The sequence below is a fragment of the Onychostoma macrolepis genome, chromosome 25 (genome assembly GCF_012432095.1).
Source record: "Onychostoma macrolepis isolate SWU-2019 chromosome 25, ASM1243209v1, whole genome shotgun sequence".
In the NCBI taxonomy this organism is placed as follows: Eukaryota; Metazoa; Chordata; class Actinopteri; order Cypriniformes; family Cyprinidae; genus Onychostoma; species Onychostoma macrolepis.
The window spans coordinates 6,592,288-6,613,783 of record NC_081179.1 but is presented as its reverse complement, the minus strand read 5'-3'; the positions used below and the strand labels follow the sequence as shown (position 1 = coordinate 6,613,783).

The 21,496-nt window shown below is 38.3% G+C and overlaps 1 protein-coding gene across 3 annotated transcripts in view; it reads right to left on the bottom strand.

Moving 5' to 3' along the window:
- Nucleotides 1-2,551: 2,551 nt before the first annotated feature.
- Nucleotides 2,552-21,496, bottom strand: part of lingo1a (leucine rich repeat and Ig domain containing 1a) — a 90,338-nt gene continuing 71,393 nt past the window's right edge. For all 3 annotated transcript variants that reach the window (XM_058766716.1, XM_058766717.1, XM_058766718.1), the window contains one exon: nucleotides 2,552-6,492. In XM_058766716.1, the coding sequence (XP_058622699.1) occupies nucleotides 4,633-6,480 (1,848 nt within the window). In that variant the 5' untranslated portion in view covers nucleotides 6,481-6,492 and the 3' untranslated portion in view covers nucleotides 2,552-4,632. The remainder of the gene's footprint in view (nucleotides 6,493-21,496) is intronic.

Genomic DNA, 21,496 nt, shown 5'->3' with positions numbered 1-21,496 from the left:
CTGGCCTCGTTACACCCATTCATTCATCATCTAGTCACACATTAACATAATATTAACATAATTAACATGCGTGTGTCACTGACCAGAGGGCTGTTAAACATTGTTCACACATCTCCTCTAGCATGTTTGACATTTTAAAGTGCTGAGCGTGTAGCTTACAGCGCAGGTAGAGCTACACACGGTCAGTAATTATGCAACATGCTAGCCTCGGGTACAGGAACTTTGGAGATAATTAATATATTAAAATTGCACTCACATCTTCTCTACTACACCCAAATGATTAGAAAGGAGAATTAAAAGATGCAATTCAGTGTGATTTTAAAAGGATTCCCCTTCAAGTACATTTATGAGGACAAAAATTGCAGCTAATGTTAGCAGCAGCATGCTAACATGCTACGTGCACTATTTCTGCAGTATGAACTATGGATAATCCACTGTATATTGAATTTTAGTATGCACTGAATGCACAGATGACTTTCTACATTTGACAAAACGTGTAGTATACAACAGAGCATGGAGTACTCTATCCCACAATGCAATGCAACTTCCTTTTAGAATGTTGATGTTGCATTTTGATGAACATTGGATTAAAAATACTAAATAATTTTGATGATAACGCCAAAATATAATGCACATTATGAGGTCACATGACAACAATTTATCATATGTGACCCTGGACCACAAAACCAGTCATAAGGGTCAATTTTTCGAAATTGAGATTTATACATCATCTGAAAGCTGATGTGAATAACAATATTTGGCCGAGATACAACTATTTGAAAATCTGGAATCTGAGGGAGCAAAAAAATCGAAATATTGAGAAAATTGCCTTTAAAGTTGTCCAAATGAAGTTCAAAAATTAAGTTTTGATATATTTACGGTAGGAAATTTACAAAATATCTTCATGGAACATGATCTTTACTTAATGTCCTAATGATTTTTGGCATAAAATAAAAATCAATAATTTTGACCCATACAGTGGATTTTTGGCTATTGCTACAAATATCCCCATCGACTGGTTTTGTGGTCCAGGGTCACCATTTTAAGTGTTTATGTTGCATGTTCACATATAATTTCTCAAAGTAAAAGTAATGTAAGTCTAAAAGTAATCTAAAAAGTAGTCAGAATACTTTACCTAAAATGTGTAATCTGTAATCAGTAATGGACTGCAATTTGTAAGTAATCTACCCAGCTCTGTATAACACTGGATGGTTGGATTTACATTTAAAAAAAGGTATTTTACAGCAAGTAAAGCTTTGATTCTGAGTCTTCTTTGTATTGTCAGGCGGTGGGTGTTTAAATTCCTGCTGGCTCTGTCTGTGATATTAAAAATCTGTGAGAATAAGCAGGTGAGAATGTGTTACTGTCAGAACGTCTGTATGCGTTTCTAATTTAGCTAAGACTCCTGAAGCAAACCCAAACTGCAGGAAATATTGTTCGTTCCTGTCAAGAGGCCATCTTTAAATCCAGTTCATATGCGTATGACGATAAAATAAAAGCTTTTACAATTTTAAAGTGCTCTATTCCGGTGTCTTCTGAAGGGAAATGATCACCCTTCAAATGGATAATTACATCTTAATCTTCGTTCTATAGTGAAATCGTGAAACACGCCTGTCAGAGGAAATCAGAAATGAAAACAACATTGAGAGAGCGAATCTGAGATGTCTATGTTTGTATGCGTCAGTCAGCATCCAATAAACCCAAAACAGTTATTTTCTATTCATTAGATAAATTAGTCGGAGTGCCTCATTCTGGGAGTTTCTGGATCATTCTGCATCTCTAAAGAAAACCATCATTTTCTCTGCCTGTCTCTTTTTTTCTCTTTCGATAAGTGATTACGGAATTATTTCCAGTACTACGAGGAGGTGAATTTTATTTGTATGCTCTCAAAGCTCTATAAAGTTCTCTAGAAACGTTCTACAGACTGCATAATTTCAGCGGCACCTGGTTTTCTGTGTGTTCCCTGATAAGATCCTGCAGGCATCTGGTCATCAGCTCAAGTTAGGATCAGACGATGACCACTCTTAAAACCAGCATAAGTATTAGGCTCTTTTCTCCCTTAAGCTTCTAATTATAATAAATCTCCTAATTTTTAGTGATTTTCTTAAGCCCCGTTCACACATACAGTGATTTTATCATGGAGGTCATGAAGTTTCTGTACTGTTGGTTGCTAATAGGCGCTGGATTAGCGTTAATGGGAACTATTGAAAATCTGAGATGCACTTTTGATAAAAATAAGATGTTCTATTTCGATAAGAAGCACCCAATGGCTTCCAGTCCTTTTGTCGCTGCAAATCACTGTATGTGTGAACCCTATTATTCAGAGTAAATAAAAAATGTTCTTGCTCAGCTCTTGCATATAACTTTACAACTTTCAGAAGGTCCTGCATTACCATAATGACTCCGACAGGGACACAGGAAACCCATTACGATAAAATGACACTGTTTTCTTACCTGCTGGTTAATATTATTTCACATTAACTGCGCAAACGCCAAAGTTTCCCCTGCAGAGCAAAATAAACAAGGCACATTTTTGGTAAAAAATCTCCATAGATTGTTTAATACAACATACCATATTTTCAACAATTCAACATCAATAAAATTGTGTTAATTAAAAAAACAAAAAACAAAACAAAATGCATATTACCTTTATTGCACAGAACAATTTAAACATTTTTCATACTAGATTTTTTCACCTTTTTAGGTTTCCGTTTTTTCTTTAGTATAAAAGAATATAATGGACCACATTAATGCACATTATCATCCTGGGCTGAATGTCGGAGAGGGCAGAGGTCATATAAAGATTTATTCGACATAATAGGATGAAAACATCAGGTAGACCACAGAGGCAGAGGATCAGAGAAAGATTCAGATGTGTGTGTGTGTGTGTGCATGTGTCAGATTAACGCTAAAGTGGATCAGTAAGGGTTAAACCATCTGTGCAGCTTCTCCATCTGCAGCCTCAGCAGTACAAACCACTTAGTGAGGCGAAACCCATCTACACCCGAGCAAAATCCAGTGCATAAACACAGCTCAGTGTCCTTCCACGGAAATCACCTGCCCTGCTTGGCCCAGATTAAACGCACACTTAAAACACAGCTGGACTGTGGAGCGCATTCATTTAACCGTTGAATTTCAGCACAAAAACCTGCTTCATACTCACTAACCAGTCCATTTTAACCGGTCTCTATCAAGCACGGCGCAACTGTGCCCTCTTTTCAGCGTAAAACCTGCCTACTTTCAGTTTACTTACACTTTTTTTATTCACAAACACTGTGCTATTACCTCCTGCGAAACAACGTTATCCTAGAGCGCTCATTCTTAGTGAATTCCACTTGTGCATGAGTCCTTAGATGTGCTGGGTAACTTTAAAACAGTTTCTTTGGGTACTGACGCTTCATATAATGTAAAGAAAAATTGATCTAAGACTGTTAGACAGGTGCGAGACCGTAAGACAGGTGTAAGACCCATGAGACTAATCTGAGAGCATGAGACAGGTGTGAGACCCAATGGCAGCCGCAGGTGAAGGTGATTGAGTGCTGTCAAGCATATTAACACTCTCACCTTTTGATGAAATGAGTGATTCTGTTAGGAACTCGCTCGCTTTCACACTTACACACTCTGAGATAGAGCTATACATTCTTGGTGTAGCTTCTCAGGCGAATAAAACTTGGAATGGGTTTGTTATATAAAAATGTGATGCTGCAGTGCCATTAAATGGGTTTAAACCTGACCAGGCACTACAGAAATGCTCACTGCAGGCTACAGTGATCATTTCTACATAAAGCAAAACACACAACAAAAGTCACATAATTACCGCTGCTTTCACTTGCCTAGCCATTAATCCAACAATAAACAACCTGTACTTGTTTATCCAGATGCTTGAGTCATAAAATTCCCTCGGCTTATCCAACAAATGCATTAAAATACAGATCCGAAAGCAAAATGAGAACCAAATAGCAGAGTACACATACAAAGAAAGAAATGTGCTGTGAAAGTTGCACTATACACATATTTCTCTATGGCAAGAATAGAAAAGCCAATCTATTATATTCCACATTCTGTCACAATGTAGAAGATGAATTTGGGCAGCTGTTAGGTTTGTTAAATGTGCTTTTCACCCCTGATTGATCTACTGTTATTCTGTCATAAAACTATTCATGTAAGTAGAAAACAAGAAAAGAATGGGCTAAACAAATAAACAAACAAAAAGGATGCAGGCAGCAGGACAGCAGGGAGAAGGATGCTCTGCCTTTGCATTCTGGAGGTCGACACAAAACAGTTTGGAGGTTCGGTTTTTCCTTTTTTTCCAATGTTTTTTTTTTGCCCATAAAAATCCACAGGAACTGAAGTGTTTTAAAACAAAATCCTCTCTCAAAGATATTGGTCCCCGTAGGCTGACTTTAAGCGGCCATCACAGAGGAGTGCGCATGAGGACATTTTCCCCCTCCCATGTTCAATATTGAACAAAAGCACCGACCCCTGCGCCGCACATCCATCTTTAGAAAGGGGGAAGAACACCCCTCCTCTATGGGGAGCTCGTCAGAGCCAGAGGTTGTTCAGGCAGGGAATCTCTTATTTTTGTCTTTACGAGTCTGTTTTTGAAAGGGTCTTTTGAGCTCCCTGGCTGGATTATATCATTTTCATGTTAAATTTCCGAGGGGCATCGGCGCCGCTGCTGCTCATCCCAGCGTCCGATTTGCGCGGGACATACTCTATCTCAATGTTGTGTTTGCTGTTGCCTTTGCCTCTGCTCCAAAGAAAGAGCAGAACAAGGCAGAACAGAACCACACCCAAAAAGGAGATGAAGCCCATGGTAGTGGCGATGATTAGCGTCTTTATATCAAACGGGAACGGGACTGTTGCTCTTGTTCCATTGGCTCCGTTGTCGTTGGGTTGGTTGGAGATAAACGCCAAGGTTTTGTTGGGTTGGTTGGGCCAGTCTGGCGAGTAACTGTGGACGTGTAAGTGGGCCAAAGCGGTGTCGTTTCCACCGGCATTGCTAGCAATGCACACATATGTCCCATTGTCCTGAATCTGAGCGTAGCGCACCTCTAAGGTGCCATCTGGGAAAACAGTGAGCCGTCCTATCGTTTTCGTGGTGATGAACTGTTTTTGTGGGGAAAGCCACATGATGACGGGTGTCGGGTCTCCATCTGCTTGGCAGACGAAGTGGACGGTGGTGCCTTCGTCAACGAACTTCTGCTGGGGTTTCCGGTCTCGAATCCTAGACTTGCGACACGTGAAGTAATTGGGTTGCAGAACGTCAGGGAAGTCCTTGAACTCTTTTCCCTGAACGAACTCGGGTGAGGAGCAAGTTGGCTGCTGGCGGTTGAAGTTGAGCCTCCAGCGGCGTCGGAAAACCCAAAGCAGACGGCAGTCACAAGCCAGTGGGTTGTCGTACAACGCGAGGGTCTCCAGGTTCCCCACCGAATGGAACACAGACTCCTCCAGGGTGGTAAGGGAGTTGCTGGACACATTGAGGACTTTCAGGTAGTTCAGTCCTCTAAAGGAATAGGGTTCAATCATCGTCAGTCGACCGCCCACCAAGTGGAACTCTTGCAGTCTGAGCAGGTCATGGAGCCGGTTGCCTTCAATCAGCTGGATGGGATTGTAGGACATGTTTAGGAAACGAAGATAAACCAGGTGCCGCAAGGCCAAATACGGAATTGATGTTAAGTTTGCGTTAGTGATCGTTAGGGAGGTAAGATTCAATCCGTACAAGCAGTTGGTGGTCATGGTATCCAAGTAGGGCCAGTTGGCGATCTCCAGCACTTTGAGACGGTAGAGCCGCTTGAAGCTGTAGTCTCTGATGCTGTTGATGTTGAGGTTTCGCAAGCGTAGCATGACCAAGCTGTGCAGGTGCGTGAAGGCCTCTGTCGGGACAGAGGTCAGGTTGCACTTTTCGAGCGTGAGCTGCTCCAGGCTGCTGAGGCCGTGAAACGCCCTGTGGGATATGAAGACAAGGTCATTATCCCCAACCTCCAGAGAGCGCAAGTTGTAGAGGTCCTGGAACATGTAGTCCAGCAGAATTACAATCTTATTTTCACTGATGTCCAGCTTTGTTAGGTTACTGAGGCCCGTGAACACTCCTAGCTGGATGAGCTTCAGCTTGTTGCTGCGCAGTCCCAGAGTCTGCAGGCCATAGAGGTTGTTAAAGGCCCCTGGCTCGATGGTCGAGATGGTGTTTTCATTGAGCTCCAGCTCTTCCAGCTGCGGGAAGGTGGAGAACTCATCTGGGTTGATGGTTTTGATTCGATTCTTGCTGAGGTCCAGCAGTCGTGTTTCAGATGGGATTCCCTCTGGAACGGACATCAGCTTCTTGCGGTGGCACAAGACAGAACGCTCCTGAGCATTGCACTCGCAGCGTGATGGGCAGCCCGTGGCAGAGCCAGACAACACTGTGCCCAGCATTAAGATTAGAATGGGCTGCCAGCATGCCACCAGGAAGCTGTGCCCACTCACTTCCCCTGCTACCATCCTACCGGTTACCTGCACAGAGGGAGAAAAAGAGTGCTGAGTTATAAAATATGAAATTCAAGGCATCCAAATCAATAAACAATTATACCACATAGTATTGACTGAACTTCTAGTGGGTTATTTTCTTTGGCAAGCAGGATATGGCTCTAAAACATGAGTGAATTGTGTATTCATTGAATACTATTTATTGAAAGAGCGGAGAGGGTTAAAAGAGTGTTTTACTAATTTTGACTAATATAGCAGAAATCATTTTCCATTTCCAAAGTGTCAACTGCGTGTTTCATTACATTATAGGCTCATAAAACTACTGTACTAAGGATTGTTGGATTATTTCAGAACTGTGAAAAGGAAGAGCCAATGGCGTGTACTTGCATAACCGTGCGAATCGGCACTTTTGGATTCTATCTCCTTTGTTTTGACCCCAGCTAGTTCAACTTCAAAGGCTTTTAACACACAGTAGCACTCGTGCTAACTGAGCTCAGGGACTTGACTTGGAATCCATTGCAAAGGTTACATCACCATCATAAGATATTTATGAATCCTCTAAACCTCTGGTGCACCTAACACAGCTGAGCAGTGAGTTAGAGGACTGTGTCTGTGTCCCAACCAGCCTTTTCACTCTGAAATCCTAAGAGTGTTCACACTTCCATGTCTGGGATCCATATGAAACGATGGCACGGAGGCATTTGTGTGAATTTATCCACAATTTTCAAGGAGAAATACACTTCACAGGAAGTCAGCAGGTGCACACATAAAATAGCTAGCATATGTCATCTGTGAGAGAGACCAAAAGATGAGGAACTGGTTTAAGACCGATCTGAAACACTCTCGCTCTCTGATGAATTACTAAAAGACATGCTGACCATTTGAAGTCTGTACACAGATATTCTAATGCTTCCTGAATCAGCGAAAAAACACCATTTATGCATAACTGATTTAGCTTCTTCGCTTTGGTTTGGTTGAGCCTTCCATGCACTTAGATCATGATATAAGTCTTCAACATAACAGCAGAAACACAACAGGCTTGTTATACAATCTTCTGTAATTCATCTTTAAGTGGAAACTGTTCCAAAACCTAGTTAGCCATCTTGCCTACATAGACATAATCCGAATAGAACCTCATAAGGGAGTTATTCCGAATGCTCTACACGGGCAGCAACTTCACAAAATTGAGTGCACTCAATTGTAGCTATTTCTTTGGTATCTCTTGACTGATTGACCAATTGGATTTTTTTCCTTGCAGTGCATTCTGGGATTGCCTTATCTGTCAATGATACATACTGTGTTGCCTTAGAATATAGCTAAAAGGCATCTAAGAAAGATTTTTAATAATTCATAACAGTTTTTGCATAGATAGACAGCATTTTAAGGCATTGTATATGTGCTAGGTAGGCAGCTCACTTACATTTTGGAACAGGGCTTGCATATCTCAGGTTTTACTTTTTTAATTTTTTTATTTGCTGTCACACTATTCTCTGCCGACCTGTCGTGTCTCTGATTATGCTTTCATAACCACCTACACAGCACTGGAATACTTCTATTGAGATTGTTCATTTCCTGTTCGTGTAACACAACATCCCTGTCAAATGATCATAAAAAAGATGTACAACTTGCATTAGGAAGCCTGACGCCAGTGATGATTGCTTTTGCCCTGAAAGACTGGTATATATTATGCATTGTGATGCTGATATCAGAGACCCCCCCACCACAAGCAAAGGACTTTTCAGTTCGAAGAACTTGTAGAGCTTTTGAGAGCCTTAAAATGGCTCTTTACAGAATCGCAAATCTTGAAGCACAATGACCATTAAACAGAGTCACTGGTGTGCAGAAGAACTCAACCCACCCACACAAACACAAACTACATTGCATATATCTCCAAGATCAGCCTGTTACAGGACACTAAAAACAGAAAAGATCTTGTTAGCAAATTCCCTGTGCAAATTAAAAGTAAAATATTCTCTGATTAATTGGCATATGCAATCAACTCTGTTTCACAAAATAATTCACAACTATGTTTAATAAATAATTATATGGATAAGGAACTTATACGGAACTTGCAAATGTGTGCATAAATATCTGCATACATTCGTGTAGTCAACAAAACTATTTCCAGTTCTAAAAGAATATGTATAGGAAGTGATTCACAAACATTTCAGGAGAGACCAATTTGGATTTTTGTTTGTAATTTGCTGATTTGTAATGAATAAACTGCAGTGATCTAACTGTGAGCCCCAGTTGTTCATCAGGATCAATAATGAAGCCACTGAAGAGTTGAGTTTGGCTGCAAGCATTCAGCATGTGGCCCAGAAGCCCCGTGTTAAACCGTTAGCGCTGCTGAGGGGAGGCTGGGTTCTGTTCAAAGCAAATCAAGCAGCCTACAGTGTGTGCTGCCAAAACCTGAGAACATATGTAAATGTTCTTCATATGAATCTGACATGAAAGAACTATCACCGCTGTCTGGTCATCAGGCTAGCAACAAGCTGAAACATTATTCAGCTAATGATCTGTCTTTGTAAATCTTTTGTATTATCTCACATTGAAAACATGAAAATAAATGCCTGATTGCTAAGCCCTCCTACTGAAAATCCCATTGTTGGAGTCTGTGACCTTTAATCCCCTGTAAAATAAAATAAAGATAGCATGTAAAATAATGACGCAAGTGCATAAAGTAATGCAATAGGGTAGTCTGTACAGTAATGTGGTGAATTAATCTATAAAGTAATGCAGTTTGTTTGTGTGTAAAGTAATGCAGCAAACTCGTGTATATAAAGTAAAAGAGAGGCAGAATGTAAAATATGCAGTAAGGTGGTTTGTAAACTAAAACAATGAGATAATGTGAATTGTAATATAGTGACGTAATATGCAAAGTAAAGCAAACAAACATGTTAAGTGACAGAAGTAACACATACTGTAAATTGAAATATTGCAGTTAGGTAACATGCATAATAACTTAGTGCATTAGTGTGTAAAATTACACTGTGATAGTGTGTAAAGAAGTAATGAAGCCAACTAGTATGTAAAAGAGAGAAAGCACGTAAAATAAAGTTGTATGGTAGGGCGTAAAGTAACAACAAACTGTCATTGAACATAACAGGTAACATACTGTAAACTGAAATAATGCAGTTTGATAACTTGTTATTTGCTGCATTAGTGTGCAACTGTGCATACTGTGTAAAGTGACAGTCTGTGTATAGAAAGCTGAAAACTAGTATGTAAAACAGGTAGGATGTAAAATAACGCAGTGTAAAGTAACACTACAAGTAACAGGTAACAAGTACTGTAAATTAAACTGAAGTAGCATGTGGTTTTATGCAGTGAGGTGGTGTGTAAAGTAACATTACAAATAACGGGTAACAAGTACTGTAAATTAAACTGAAGTAGCATGTGGTTTTATGCAGTGAGGTGGTGTGTAAAGTAACACTACAAGTAACGGGTAACAAGTACTGTAAATTAAACTGAAGTAGCATGTGGTTTTATGCAGTGAGGTGGTGTGTAAAGTAACACTACAAGTAACAGGTAACAAGTACTGTAAATTAAACTGAAGTAGCATGTGGTTTTATGCAGTGAGGTGGTGTGTAAAGTAACACTACAAGTAACAGGTAACAAGTCCTGTAAGTTTGGTAATGCATATAAAAACTTGCTACATTAATATGTAAAGTGTGAAAAGTAACACACCAACTTTTCACACAGAGTGTGAAAAGTAATGCACCAAACTATCAATTAAAGTAAAAGGTAACAAGTACTGTAAATTGAAACAATGCAGTTTGGTAACGTATAATTTGCTGCATTAGTGTGTAAAGTAACACTGTGATAATGTGTAAAGTAACAACAAATTTGTATGTACACAAGTTGTATGTAGCATATAAAATAATGCAGGAGGGTAGAGTGTAAAATACAATGTAAAAAATAATGCAATGCATGTAACGTGTATTGTTATGAAGTGAGGCAGTGTGTAAAGTAACTGTGGTAATATGCAAAGTAACAGCAGAGAAGTATGTAAAGAGAAATAGCATTTGAAAGAATGCAGAGTGGCAGTGGGTAAAGTAATGTGATGGCAAACAATGTAAAGTACTGCAATGTGTTAGTGTGTAAAGTAATGCAGTTAGGTAGCATGTAAGTAACATGGTAAGTTAGTATGTGAAGTAATGCGAGAAGGTGATTTGTAAAGCAATATGGTGAGGCAGCTCCTAATGAACATGACAAGGTTGCATCTTCTCTATTCTGACGTGATCGTATTTCCTTATGTTGCATCATTTACTATTATATATTTATGATACATCTGAAACTATTGACAGTAAGACTATAAATTAATGCAGTCTGGAGCAGGACGTTGTTTCCCATTGGCAACAATCCCACTTAAAGACGGCAGTTAAATACCTGAGCAGCAGAATCCTCCTCACATCTGTCACTGCTAAAGGAACAGCACGCTAAGAGTCTAATCTAGTTCAGAATCAGCCTGTTCGCTAATCCTGTATACACACACACACACACACACACACACTAACACACATGCAGGCGGACTTATTTCACCTCAGCTTCATGTAGGTCAGTTCGGCACACAGACACCTCACAGGACAATCAAAGTTACACACATTTGGACAAGAATAACACAACTCCGGCTCATCCGTAAATCAATCTGATTAACTGACTTAACGAAGCTCTGCTACTATTTAGAAGACTTTGAGTCTTCCAAGTGACTTAAATCTCTTGAATCCGTTCACCAAAACATCAAGTACAGACTCCTTGCCAATTCATTAAATTAAAATTGATTACAATTATGCATTAATTAGTATTTCTGCATTTTTTAATGAGTAAAAAAAATATCCCTCAAGGGACAAAAAAATCAGATGAGAGCTCATTAATATCACAATTGAAAGTAGTAAGAATAAATGGAGAACACATTGCTAAGTAATATCACACATTTCTCCTCTAGAATTTCAGAAAAGATCTATAATGTCTCAAAATGTGCTCAGATTTGACAAGATACCAAGTCTGCAATTAAAAATCAGAGATCTAAATATGAACTCATTAATTCCTCATTAATTTCCAAATACCAGAAATTATCTGAGTTGCCATCCATTAATTTCATAGCACTGTACTTCTAATGTATGTGAATAATTATCTCATTAGAGTACATTTTAATTTCTCCTTATGACTTTTAAAGGTAGTGCATGACTTTTAAAGGTAGGGTAGACGATTTCAGCGTGGCTAGCAATAGCAAGCTAACTTTGAAAGCATAAGATCCCACCCTCCTTGCAAATCACTCTTCAAAGCCACGCCTCCTTCAAAACACATGACCGTGCAAAAGGAGACCGGAGGCTAATCGGCGACATGATGAGAGACGGCGCTGGTGGAGGACTGAATGCAGTGCTGTCAGATTACCTCGTCTCATTCACCGGTGAGAAAACATTACAGTAAAAAAAACACAAAATATTGCAATAATAATGCCTTTCATTTTAGCGTAATGGAAAGCGCTAATGAAATATCATGTCTGCGCGAACGGTGATTGGACGAACATTTTAAAATCCTACGCCTTACACAGATGATATAAATACATTTATTCCATGGTCTGTCTGAATACTCGATTCTGATTGGCTGGTAGGTGTTGATTAAATTTGTTTAACTGCACAGGTAGTTCGAGGTCAGTTTAATCACGTTCTATATTAATGTGCTTCCTATAAACATTGGTAACCATAGTAACATACAGTTACAGTTGAATAGTAATACAGATGAAAATAACCGTCATTTTTATCGTTCCGGTCAAATATTGCAGCTCAAATATTATTAACATCTTTAATATGTGAATGCTGGCAAATGACCATGGCATAAACGGGATAATCAACGGCTAGCTGTGCATTCAACGATACTTAGACCACAGTGATTGCTATCGGGATGTGAAGAGTAAGTTTGCAAAGAAGTGGAAATGTCTGGTAAATTTCGGAAATATTCCAGATATTTTGTCAACTTTTTGAAAACTTCAGAAATTTTTGCCAAGTTTCCGGAAATTGTAAAGTTTCCCCTTTGCAACCCTAGTGAAAAGACTTTCAACTGACTTTTGACCAAATAAACTACCCTGCCTTTAAGTACAGCAACAGTGGCTCAACCAATGGCATGAGTTTGGGGCGTGGCTATCAATTAATCTGACCAATGGAAGTCGAGGCGAGTGTTCAGGAGATGTGTTCCATTATTTTTACAATTCTTTTTGGTGATGCTAGTGGCACAGAAATTATACACTTCACCTACACGACAACGACGTACGTTGTCTGTTTGCGTTTCGCATACAGACAACAAGGTTGTCAAAATGATCCCAGTTCACATGGATCCGCAAAAACCACTAAAAACGCTGAATTATACAAGCCAGGTAATGTCATTGTGTACAGAAATGCTAAGTGCCTATGCACATACCTATAGACTAAACGTGTATTACACATACACGAGACGTTACAGTTTTCACAAATTTGCATCTTTGCAGTTTACACAGAGGCAATAATGGTATTGTTTTCAAAAACTTGAAATTTTAAACCCGTTTTTTTTTTTTACGTTTGTATTTTCAAGCCCCCAAAATGGCATTGTTGTGTAAATGAACAGCCAAAACACACGAATAGTGCTCTGTTTTTATTTGAAAATGGTGTTGTGTAAATGCCCCTTAAGTCTCCTAAGGTGTAAAAGAGCAACATCTGTGCAACAAAATGTTCCTCTGGGTTCCTCTTTAAAGTCAGCCTTTGAAGGTAAAAACAACCAACAAACCAGTCACATCTCTCTGCTGCAACAGAACACCTTCCTTTCAATGCAAAACAAGTGTCAGGAATGAGATCGTATCGTTCATTTAAAACATCTGTGCACAGGACGCAGTGAAAGATTGCAACACGTCCAGAACTAAGACACACACACTCACACTCCATTTCTCATGGTCCGTGGTGAATCCGCTCATTTATTTGTTGCACTTGCTGCAGAATCAGCAGAGTGTGACTGAGTGTTCCCTCATTAGAGACCCTCTACTCGCCTCTCCGCTATTATTGCGTCTGTAAAGTAACTCTGGCTCAGGGAGTGCAGACAGTACACTAGGTTTCTATTCAGAGCTTCAGATCTGCTGCTGACCTTCTAAAAACATCTCCTCCCAGAAAAACTAGCTCCATCCTACAGCCCTAACAGTTCCTCAGAGCTCAAACGTCTCCGATTTCCACTTTCTCCGCTCTGTCACTCTCTGTTTTTCTCTCTCTGAGGGGAGAGAGACACATTGACCCTGAAGCTGCAGGAAAAGAAGCATCAACACGAGTCCACAATGGCAGCTGGAATCTGGAATAACGAGGTCCAACACACAAGACGTCTGAGCGCTGAGGAATCAATCACACAGGGCAGGTTATCTCGCTGAGTGTGAGATGAGGGTTTTAAAAGCAGGATTTACGCACAAACATAGGCTAGCCTGCAAACCCTAGCCTCACTGTCTATCGTATACGAAGCAAGCTAGCTTCTAGTGCATCAACCTAACAGAAATGGAGCCTCGCAAGTAATTGATCTGATACGCTCTTAATGGGCAGAAACTCCATTAACGATCCCTTTCTGGCCGTTAAGTGAACTGACTTGCCTTAAAGGGACACTCATAGCCGATTCCACTAGAGTTTGACATTAGCATGTCGCTAAGCTAATGACTTGAAACTCTGATACACAAAACTCAATTTTTACATTTTTTAAAAGTCATTAAAAAAGAAGTAGCACACTTTTCCCTTATACTTTGAGGCTTTGTTAATTCTGCATAGGGCTCTATGATTTCTACGATGTGAAAAACAAAGAATCCAGTTATGAAAACTGAATTTACAGTATAACGTGGAATGTCATAGATTTGGCTAAATGAATAAATCAAAACTAGGGCCGCACACTAAATCAAATAGCAATACACATACACACAGAAACTCAAAGTAAAATTAGAATGTACTTCTCAATAATACAGTTTAATGAAATATTATAAACTTTATTTCAATTACCTGTTTTATTTTTTACTCTAAGACAAAAACTGGCTCACTCAAACGATTTTATTTCTTTCATGGAACATAAAGCTGCTTTATTTTCCATATAACAAAGCTAGTTCAGAGGCTGTCAGGCTCCAAAATGTAAATGATTACAACGTTTTAATTTATGTGTGAACTGTGCCTTTTACATCGTCTCAGACATACCTTGCCTTAGCTATGATTTTATTCTCAAAGTTTTGTGAAATTGTTTCAATTTGTCGGAGAAAATGTCTTTTATATTCATAGAGAGAGAGCCAACAGCTACAGAAACCTCAAATTACAACTGATCAAGTCTATACAGGGATGAAATTGCGTTTTGAACCGGTAATCACGCTCTGCATGCAGGAGGAGGAGGCCTGGAGATGTGATGCAGAAATGCACGCTGGGAAATTGATTGTTTGCATTGCATTTGACGAACAGAGACATTAAGAGATAAGTGCTGTCAGTCTGATGCATCATGGGCAAATTCACATGCACATGACCAGCAGGTTTCCCTCTTTAACTGGAGTGTACAGAGACCCCCTGACTGACTCCACTTGACCCCTGCAGACCCCTTGATCAGCAGTCATGCAGTTTTCACGACAATTTCTTTTGGCAATTTGTTTAATGTGAAGAAAGGAAAGAAAATGTGTTGAAGCCTAGGGTTGAACTATGATGAAAAATACAGTCAAATTCAATGTAACCATTTAAAATTGTCTGGATATATTTTGAAAATTGAATTTATTCCTGTGATGCAAAGCTGAATTTTCAGCATCATTACTCCAGTCTTCAGTGCCACATGATCCTTCAGAAATCATTGCAATGATTGTAATGACCAGATATTTTAGTTTTTTTCCTCATTGTTCCACACAAACTGATCTGGTATGACCTCAAAAGACACAAAATGATAAATGTTGTTGTATAATACATAATACGCACTAGGAAACCATCCTATAGCATCTCTCTGTGTGTGTGTGTTTGTGTGTGGGTTTCTTGGTTCAGTCTATCTCATGACTCATTCACTGTTCCCCAAAGCGTCTCCCTTTTCATTTATTCGGAGTGCGAGAGAAATTTATTTAACTAAAAAGGAAGGAGCGCATATGTTTTCACAGACAGGTGTTACTTTAATGCAGAACCTAAAACGAGGTGATTGCTGGTGTCCTTGTTTTTCAGAATATGCTTCAACAGACATCGTTCTTTCTGTATGTACGTGTTATGTAACTTCAGTACATAACCTGTAAAAGTTGACTGAGTCATTTTCAGTCCCTGCTGTCAGTTTGTTCCCTGCTGGAAAATCCAGGTAGATATTCTGGAGCATGCTAGCTGGTAATTAGCTTGTCCAGTTCATGCGGTTTTTTAACACAGTGGCTTATGTCTAAACAAAGCTAGCATGTTAAGTTGTCAAATTAGCTGGATGTGAACACATTCACTCAGGATAAGTTTCACCACATTCACTTGGTAGTTAAAATGCACTATTTGACCCTATATTTGTGTGAGCTATAAATAGTCAAACCATCAGTATTCTTACTGCTCGTACTTATCATATTTTCCACCCAAAACTTGCTTCATTTGTGCAACATTTGAATTCTTCTTTATTATGTTTTAATGTTTTTTTAATAACAAAAAGTGTCTAATCAATTGAATTTAAAACTTCAACAATCATAACATTAGCACTGCACTTGAAATGTAAATTTGTGTTGTCTGTTTTAATCTTTATGACTGCAAATCTTACTATATCCAACAGTGCCATAATAGCATATAAATAATAGAAAATAACTGAGCTGTCCCTTTAAATATAGTCAAGTGGTTTATTAAATATTAGGGACCATTTTAATAGGTTAGTCATTCGTTTACATGCCATGTAAAAGAAAAAAAAATATTAAAAACATTCCTGCACTATCAGTGTGACTGAATAATTAGTTATAAACTGTCTGTACTGTATTATATATTACAAAATGATTCTCATTCATAAGCCACATTTCTGTGCAAATCGTTCCTGAAGTATAGGAATCATTTTAAATAACATATAATGGGTTCACAAACAATTTACGCACCAATTTGCTCATGAATTAGGTCTATTGTATGTTTTTGTATCTTGTACATTGTCTATTATATAATGAATAATGTTGTACCCTGCATAGCTGTATCCAAAATTAATTTAGCTTTAAAGATCTATTCCATTATATTGTATTCTGTTCTAATGATGGCTGCAGATAAACTCTGACAGGGTCCATATAAAATATAGGCACAGATATCGATTTAGTTTGTGCAAGGCTCTTCAATCCACACACACACACACACACACACACACACAGTTTTCTTTAATAACTGTGTGTTTCTTGTCAGAGCGACTCATTACAGATTGTCATTTTAAAGAGCTGTTTTAAATTCACGCCGCACCGCCTGATTCATTCTCTGATTTAGATGAAATACAGTCAGACCTGCATCACTAATGACAGGGATGGACTCAGGCACGTCCGAAACACCAACACAAATGTGCGAAATGACACATTCAGCGTGAGGCGTTTCGATTTGACACTCTTTCAACAGCTCTGGAAAAGCTCCTCTTTTTCACCACCGGTTCAAGCGTTTTAGTCAGAACATGTTAATGCCTTGATGCCCATCAACAGTATTGACCGGCATCGACCGACATTCCCTGAAACACAGACTATCACAGCTGAAACCAGCCTGAAGTGGCTGCTGGTTTTACATAGTTTCCAGTTTGTCATTTACGGTATATATCTGGAATACGAGCCAGTGGTTCACCCTCACTCTTAAAAATAAAGGTTCTTTATTGGCATCAATGGTTCTGTGAACCATTATACTATAATAGAATGGTTCTGTTATTTTTAAGAGTGCTGGACTTGGTTAAGCTAGTAAATTTGGAGGCTTATTTGTGCCCGGAAGAAAATTATAAAAAAGGTAATTGCGACTTTTTAAACAGAAACAGAATTGCAAGATGTAACCTCCCAATTCCAAGAAAAAAGTAAAAATTGCAAGATGTAAACTCAAAATTACGAGTTAAAAATAAGATACCATAAATTAGGGCTGGTAGATAATCTACAACAAACAAACAAACAAAAAACATCTGTACTCCCACATCAAAAGCTACCAACATATTTGTTTAAAACGGTTTTTGCTTGTAAATGGTGTTTGATCTGTGCATATTTCTTTCCTGATTCAGATGCCAGAACGCCTTAATGATGGATTTGTTTCTTACAAACATGCAGCTTTTCCCTTCACAAGACATTAATCGATAAACTGGAGTCATATGGATTACTTGTGAATTATTGTGATGTTTTTATCATTTGTTTGGACTCTCATTCTGATGGCACCCATTCACTACAGATGATGCATTGGTGAGCAAGTAATGTAATGCTAAATTTTTCCAAATCTGTTCTGATGAAGAAACATACTCATCTTTTATGGCCTGAGGCCATAAAATGTTTAGGTGAACTATTCCAAATGCTGTTGACTGAACTCGTACTGAACCCAGAATATTCCTTTAAAGGAATGTTCATGGTTCAAATACAAGCTCAAATGACAACTTTTGGACTAAAAATGATTTTCCCTCAGCAAAATATGCAGTGACACATTTAAAATGGAAGTAAACAGAGCAAATGCTTTGCATAAATGTGAAGCTTGATTTTTTTGTTAAATCACTTGCATGAATTATTCAGTAAGAACCTGTTATTATTTGATCTGTGAAGTTTTCTAAATCATCTTGGAGGTGGAGGACTACTTTTCTAGATGGATGAAATTCTGCCTTCATTTTTTATGAGTTTGAGCCAACTGAACACACCTTTCTTTGGTATTCTTTTAAGTTGAAATATTGGATATACTTTAACATTATATAAGCAGTTCTACCACAGCAGTTTCATGGTAATACATAAAAATATAATGAAAGGTTTTTGTGAGTACATTGAGTAAATGGAGACAGAACGTTTGTATTGTAGCGTACATGGATATTCAGTTTTAATCTGATAGAAAAAACTGCCGATATTTTTCTTTTTTGAGTCAAAGTGCCTTTCCGAATTGTTACAGCTCGAACCCAGAACATTCCTTTAAGTTGGTGTGACCCGGGTTTGTTCCAGCAGGGATGCTATTCATAGAGCCGGTCGTCTTCCTGCGAATCCATCAGGGAGTTTGTGTAGTGGAAATCGAACTATGCATTCATCTATAATATGGAAAGACTCTTGATATCAGTCCATCATCCATCAACAAGCTTCCTGTCTGTGCTGTTAGCTGTGTCATCCTCTCTCTATCTATCTGGAAATGGAGCACAACCACACCCCTCCTTTCTCTTTCCTCTTTAACACTGGCTTCCAGGGATCTCACACACACACACACACACACACACACTTAGCTCAGTTTTCACCAACAGTTTTCTGTCTCTCTCGCTCAGGCTCATGAATCGCGTTCTGTCTCCAGGCGTCTGCTGAACGCCGCACACTCATCGTCTCCTGAAACGCGAACCCTTGGCTGAGATCACATGACCACTGTAACTCCACCGCCTCTACAACGCTCTTTTCCTCTCTTCAGAACTCAAACCTCAGCTTGCGTTCTATTTTAGTCGCTGCCGATTGATCTGAATGATTCAGAGAGGAGAATCAACAACGTAAATCAATCCTACAGAACCACAAAAACACACTTACACACTTCATAGGCTTCTGCATAGGTTAACATTACACCGTCCCACAATGCAATGGGCTTGCTTTACCATTATATTATATGGTACGCACTATGTAGACCACATTCCTAAGAAACAAATTTACTGACAAAAATGTTTCTCAAAACTTTTTTGTTTAGTTTTTGTCAACGATAATGAAGGTGAGGCGAAAATTGAAAAGATTTTAATTGAAACATTATGGAGCTCTAGCAATTGTTTTGAAGAAACAGCATGATCATTTTAAATAATAATAAAAAAATTAGTCCAATCTATTAATTATATAGTAATTAATATATAAAATGTCTGAATATTTGGTTTAATTTTCTCAATGACAAAAATGATGAATATGATGAAATATTGACTGATTATTGACTATATATGTGTACTACTGTGTACTATGTATACTACAAATAAATGCTATTATTTGAACTTTCTATTCATAATAGAATCCTTAAAATGTAATAACGAGGAACAGTTAATAATAAAAAATGTTTCTTGAGCAGCAAATCAGCATATTAGAATGATTTCTGGAGGATCATGTGACACTGAAGACTGGAGTAATGATGCTGAAAATTCAGCTTTGCATCACAGAACTAAATTACATTTTATGTTATATTTAAACAGAAAACAGTTATTTTGAATGGTAAAAATATTTTCTCTTTTTACTGAGAAAAATGATCAAATAAATGCAGCTTTGGTGAGCATAAGAGACTTCTTTCAAAAACATGAAATAAATCTCAGTGACCCCAAACTTTTGAACAGTATGCTAGGATGTGTCAGCAACGTTTTTAAGAAAGTGGCCCCTTTAAGACGGCTCTGACACACCTCCTCATCTAATATTCTCTTGGAAACATGAATTATCTGAACTGATGCTCTCGTGTGGATCTAGGCTAACTGCTGGTGCTATCGGCATATTTACCTCAAGCAGTAAATCCAGAAGGACTGCTGATGAATAAACAAATCCAATTAAAGAAAGCGTTAGCCTGGGAATGCTTACCTCAGCCTCTTTAACACACACACACACACACACACCTTAATCGGAGCTTTAAGCAGCATCGCCATAGAGCATCACTGCACGACTCCACTGTCCTGAAGAATTTAGAAGCACTCTGAACTCAGATCACTAACGCCAATCACCTCGAAGATACACACACAAACACACGTAGACATACACACTACATTGTACACTCAAACACGTATATGTACACACATAAACCTGATGGGTGTTGCCATCTCATTCAGCAAGCAAAACCAGCTGCTGAGCTTCCATCGATCTACTGGCCTGAGAACTGAGAAGAATACTGATTACACACACACACACACACACACACACTTGAAAATACATTAACAGGCTATGGCTGTTTGAGAAGTACTCACACTCTCTGCCTCAGATCTGCATGTTAACAGAAGCCACGCCCACAGCCACACTACAAGCACCGCCCACATTTACAATTCAAAACTTCCTGCAGTGAGAAAATAAGCACTACCATATTACAGTACAAGCTCTGCACACACTCAAAATTCATTCGCACAATTCGGAATGTGACAATAGTGGCAGTAAAGATCTCGCATAAACAGACAAAATGATAATCATGAACCTGCAGAACCAATGGCACATCCAAATAGTTCCCTAATAATTTTGGGAAAACATTTTAGTCAAACTGCATTAGGCTACATGCACATCTGGAAATTAAAAGTCTATATTTACCCACGTAATTTATAATATAATTTAATCCCATATAAAAATAACAATAAAGATTACAAAATAACAGTAAAGGCTCAAAACAGATCACTAATTTTGATTTTGGAATTTTGATTTGTTATAATAATAATTATAATATATTGTATTTAGTTTATTTAAATACTTTTAATAAGAATATAAAACAAATTATATATATATATATATATATACATACAGTATATAAAATTTATTTCAACAAATATGGTATATTTTAATAATAATAATAATAATAATTTATTTTGATACTGTTTGGATTATTCATTTATTTATTAAAATAAATTCTAATATATAATTTTAAATTAAAATTTAGAAATCAAAATTACAATGTAATTTGTAAGATTTTACGAAGTGTTGTTCCTAAAATAATTTTCACTTTTATCATGTCATCTGAGGCAGGTTTTTTATTGCCTATGGTATCTAAAGCTAAAATTCTGGTATTGACTCAATTTTACCGCCCAGTGACAATACAGGCACTGCCCACAGACAGACGAAAAAACACAAGCACAACACGAGCGCCACCCACAACCCAGGCACCGCCGCACGACTACCTGACATTTCCAACTTGTTCCCATAGAGTCTTCCATTGTGATTAACATTTACTCAGCAGGCCTAGAGCATCTT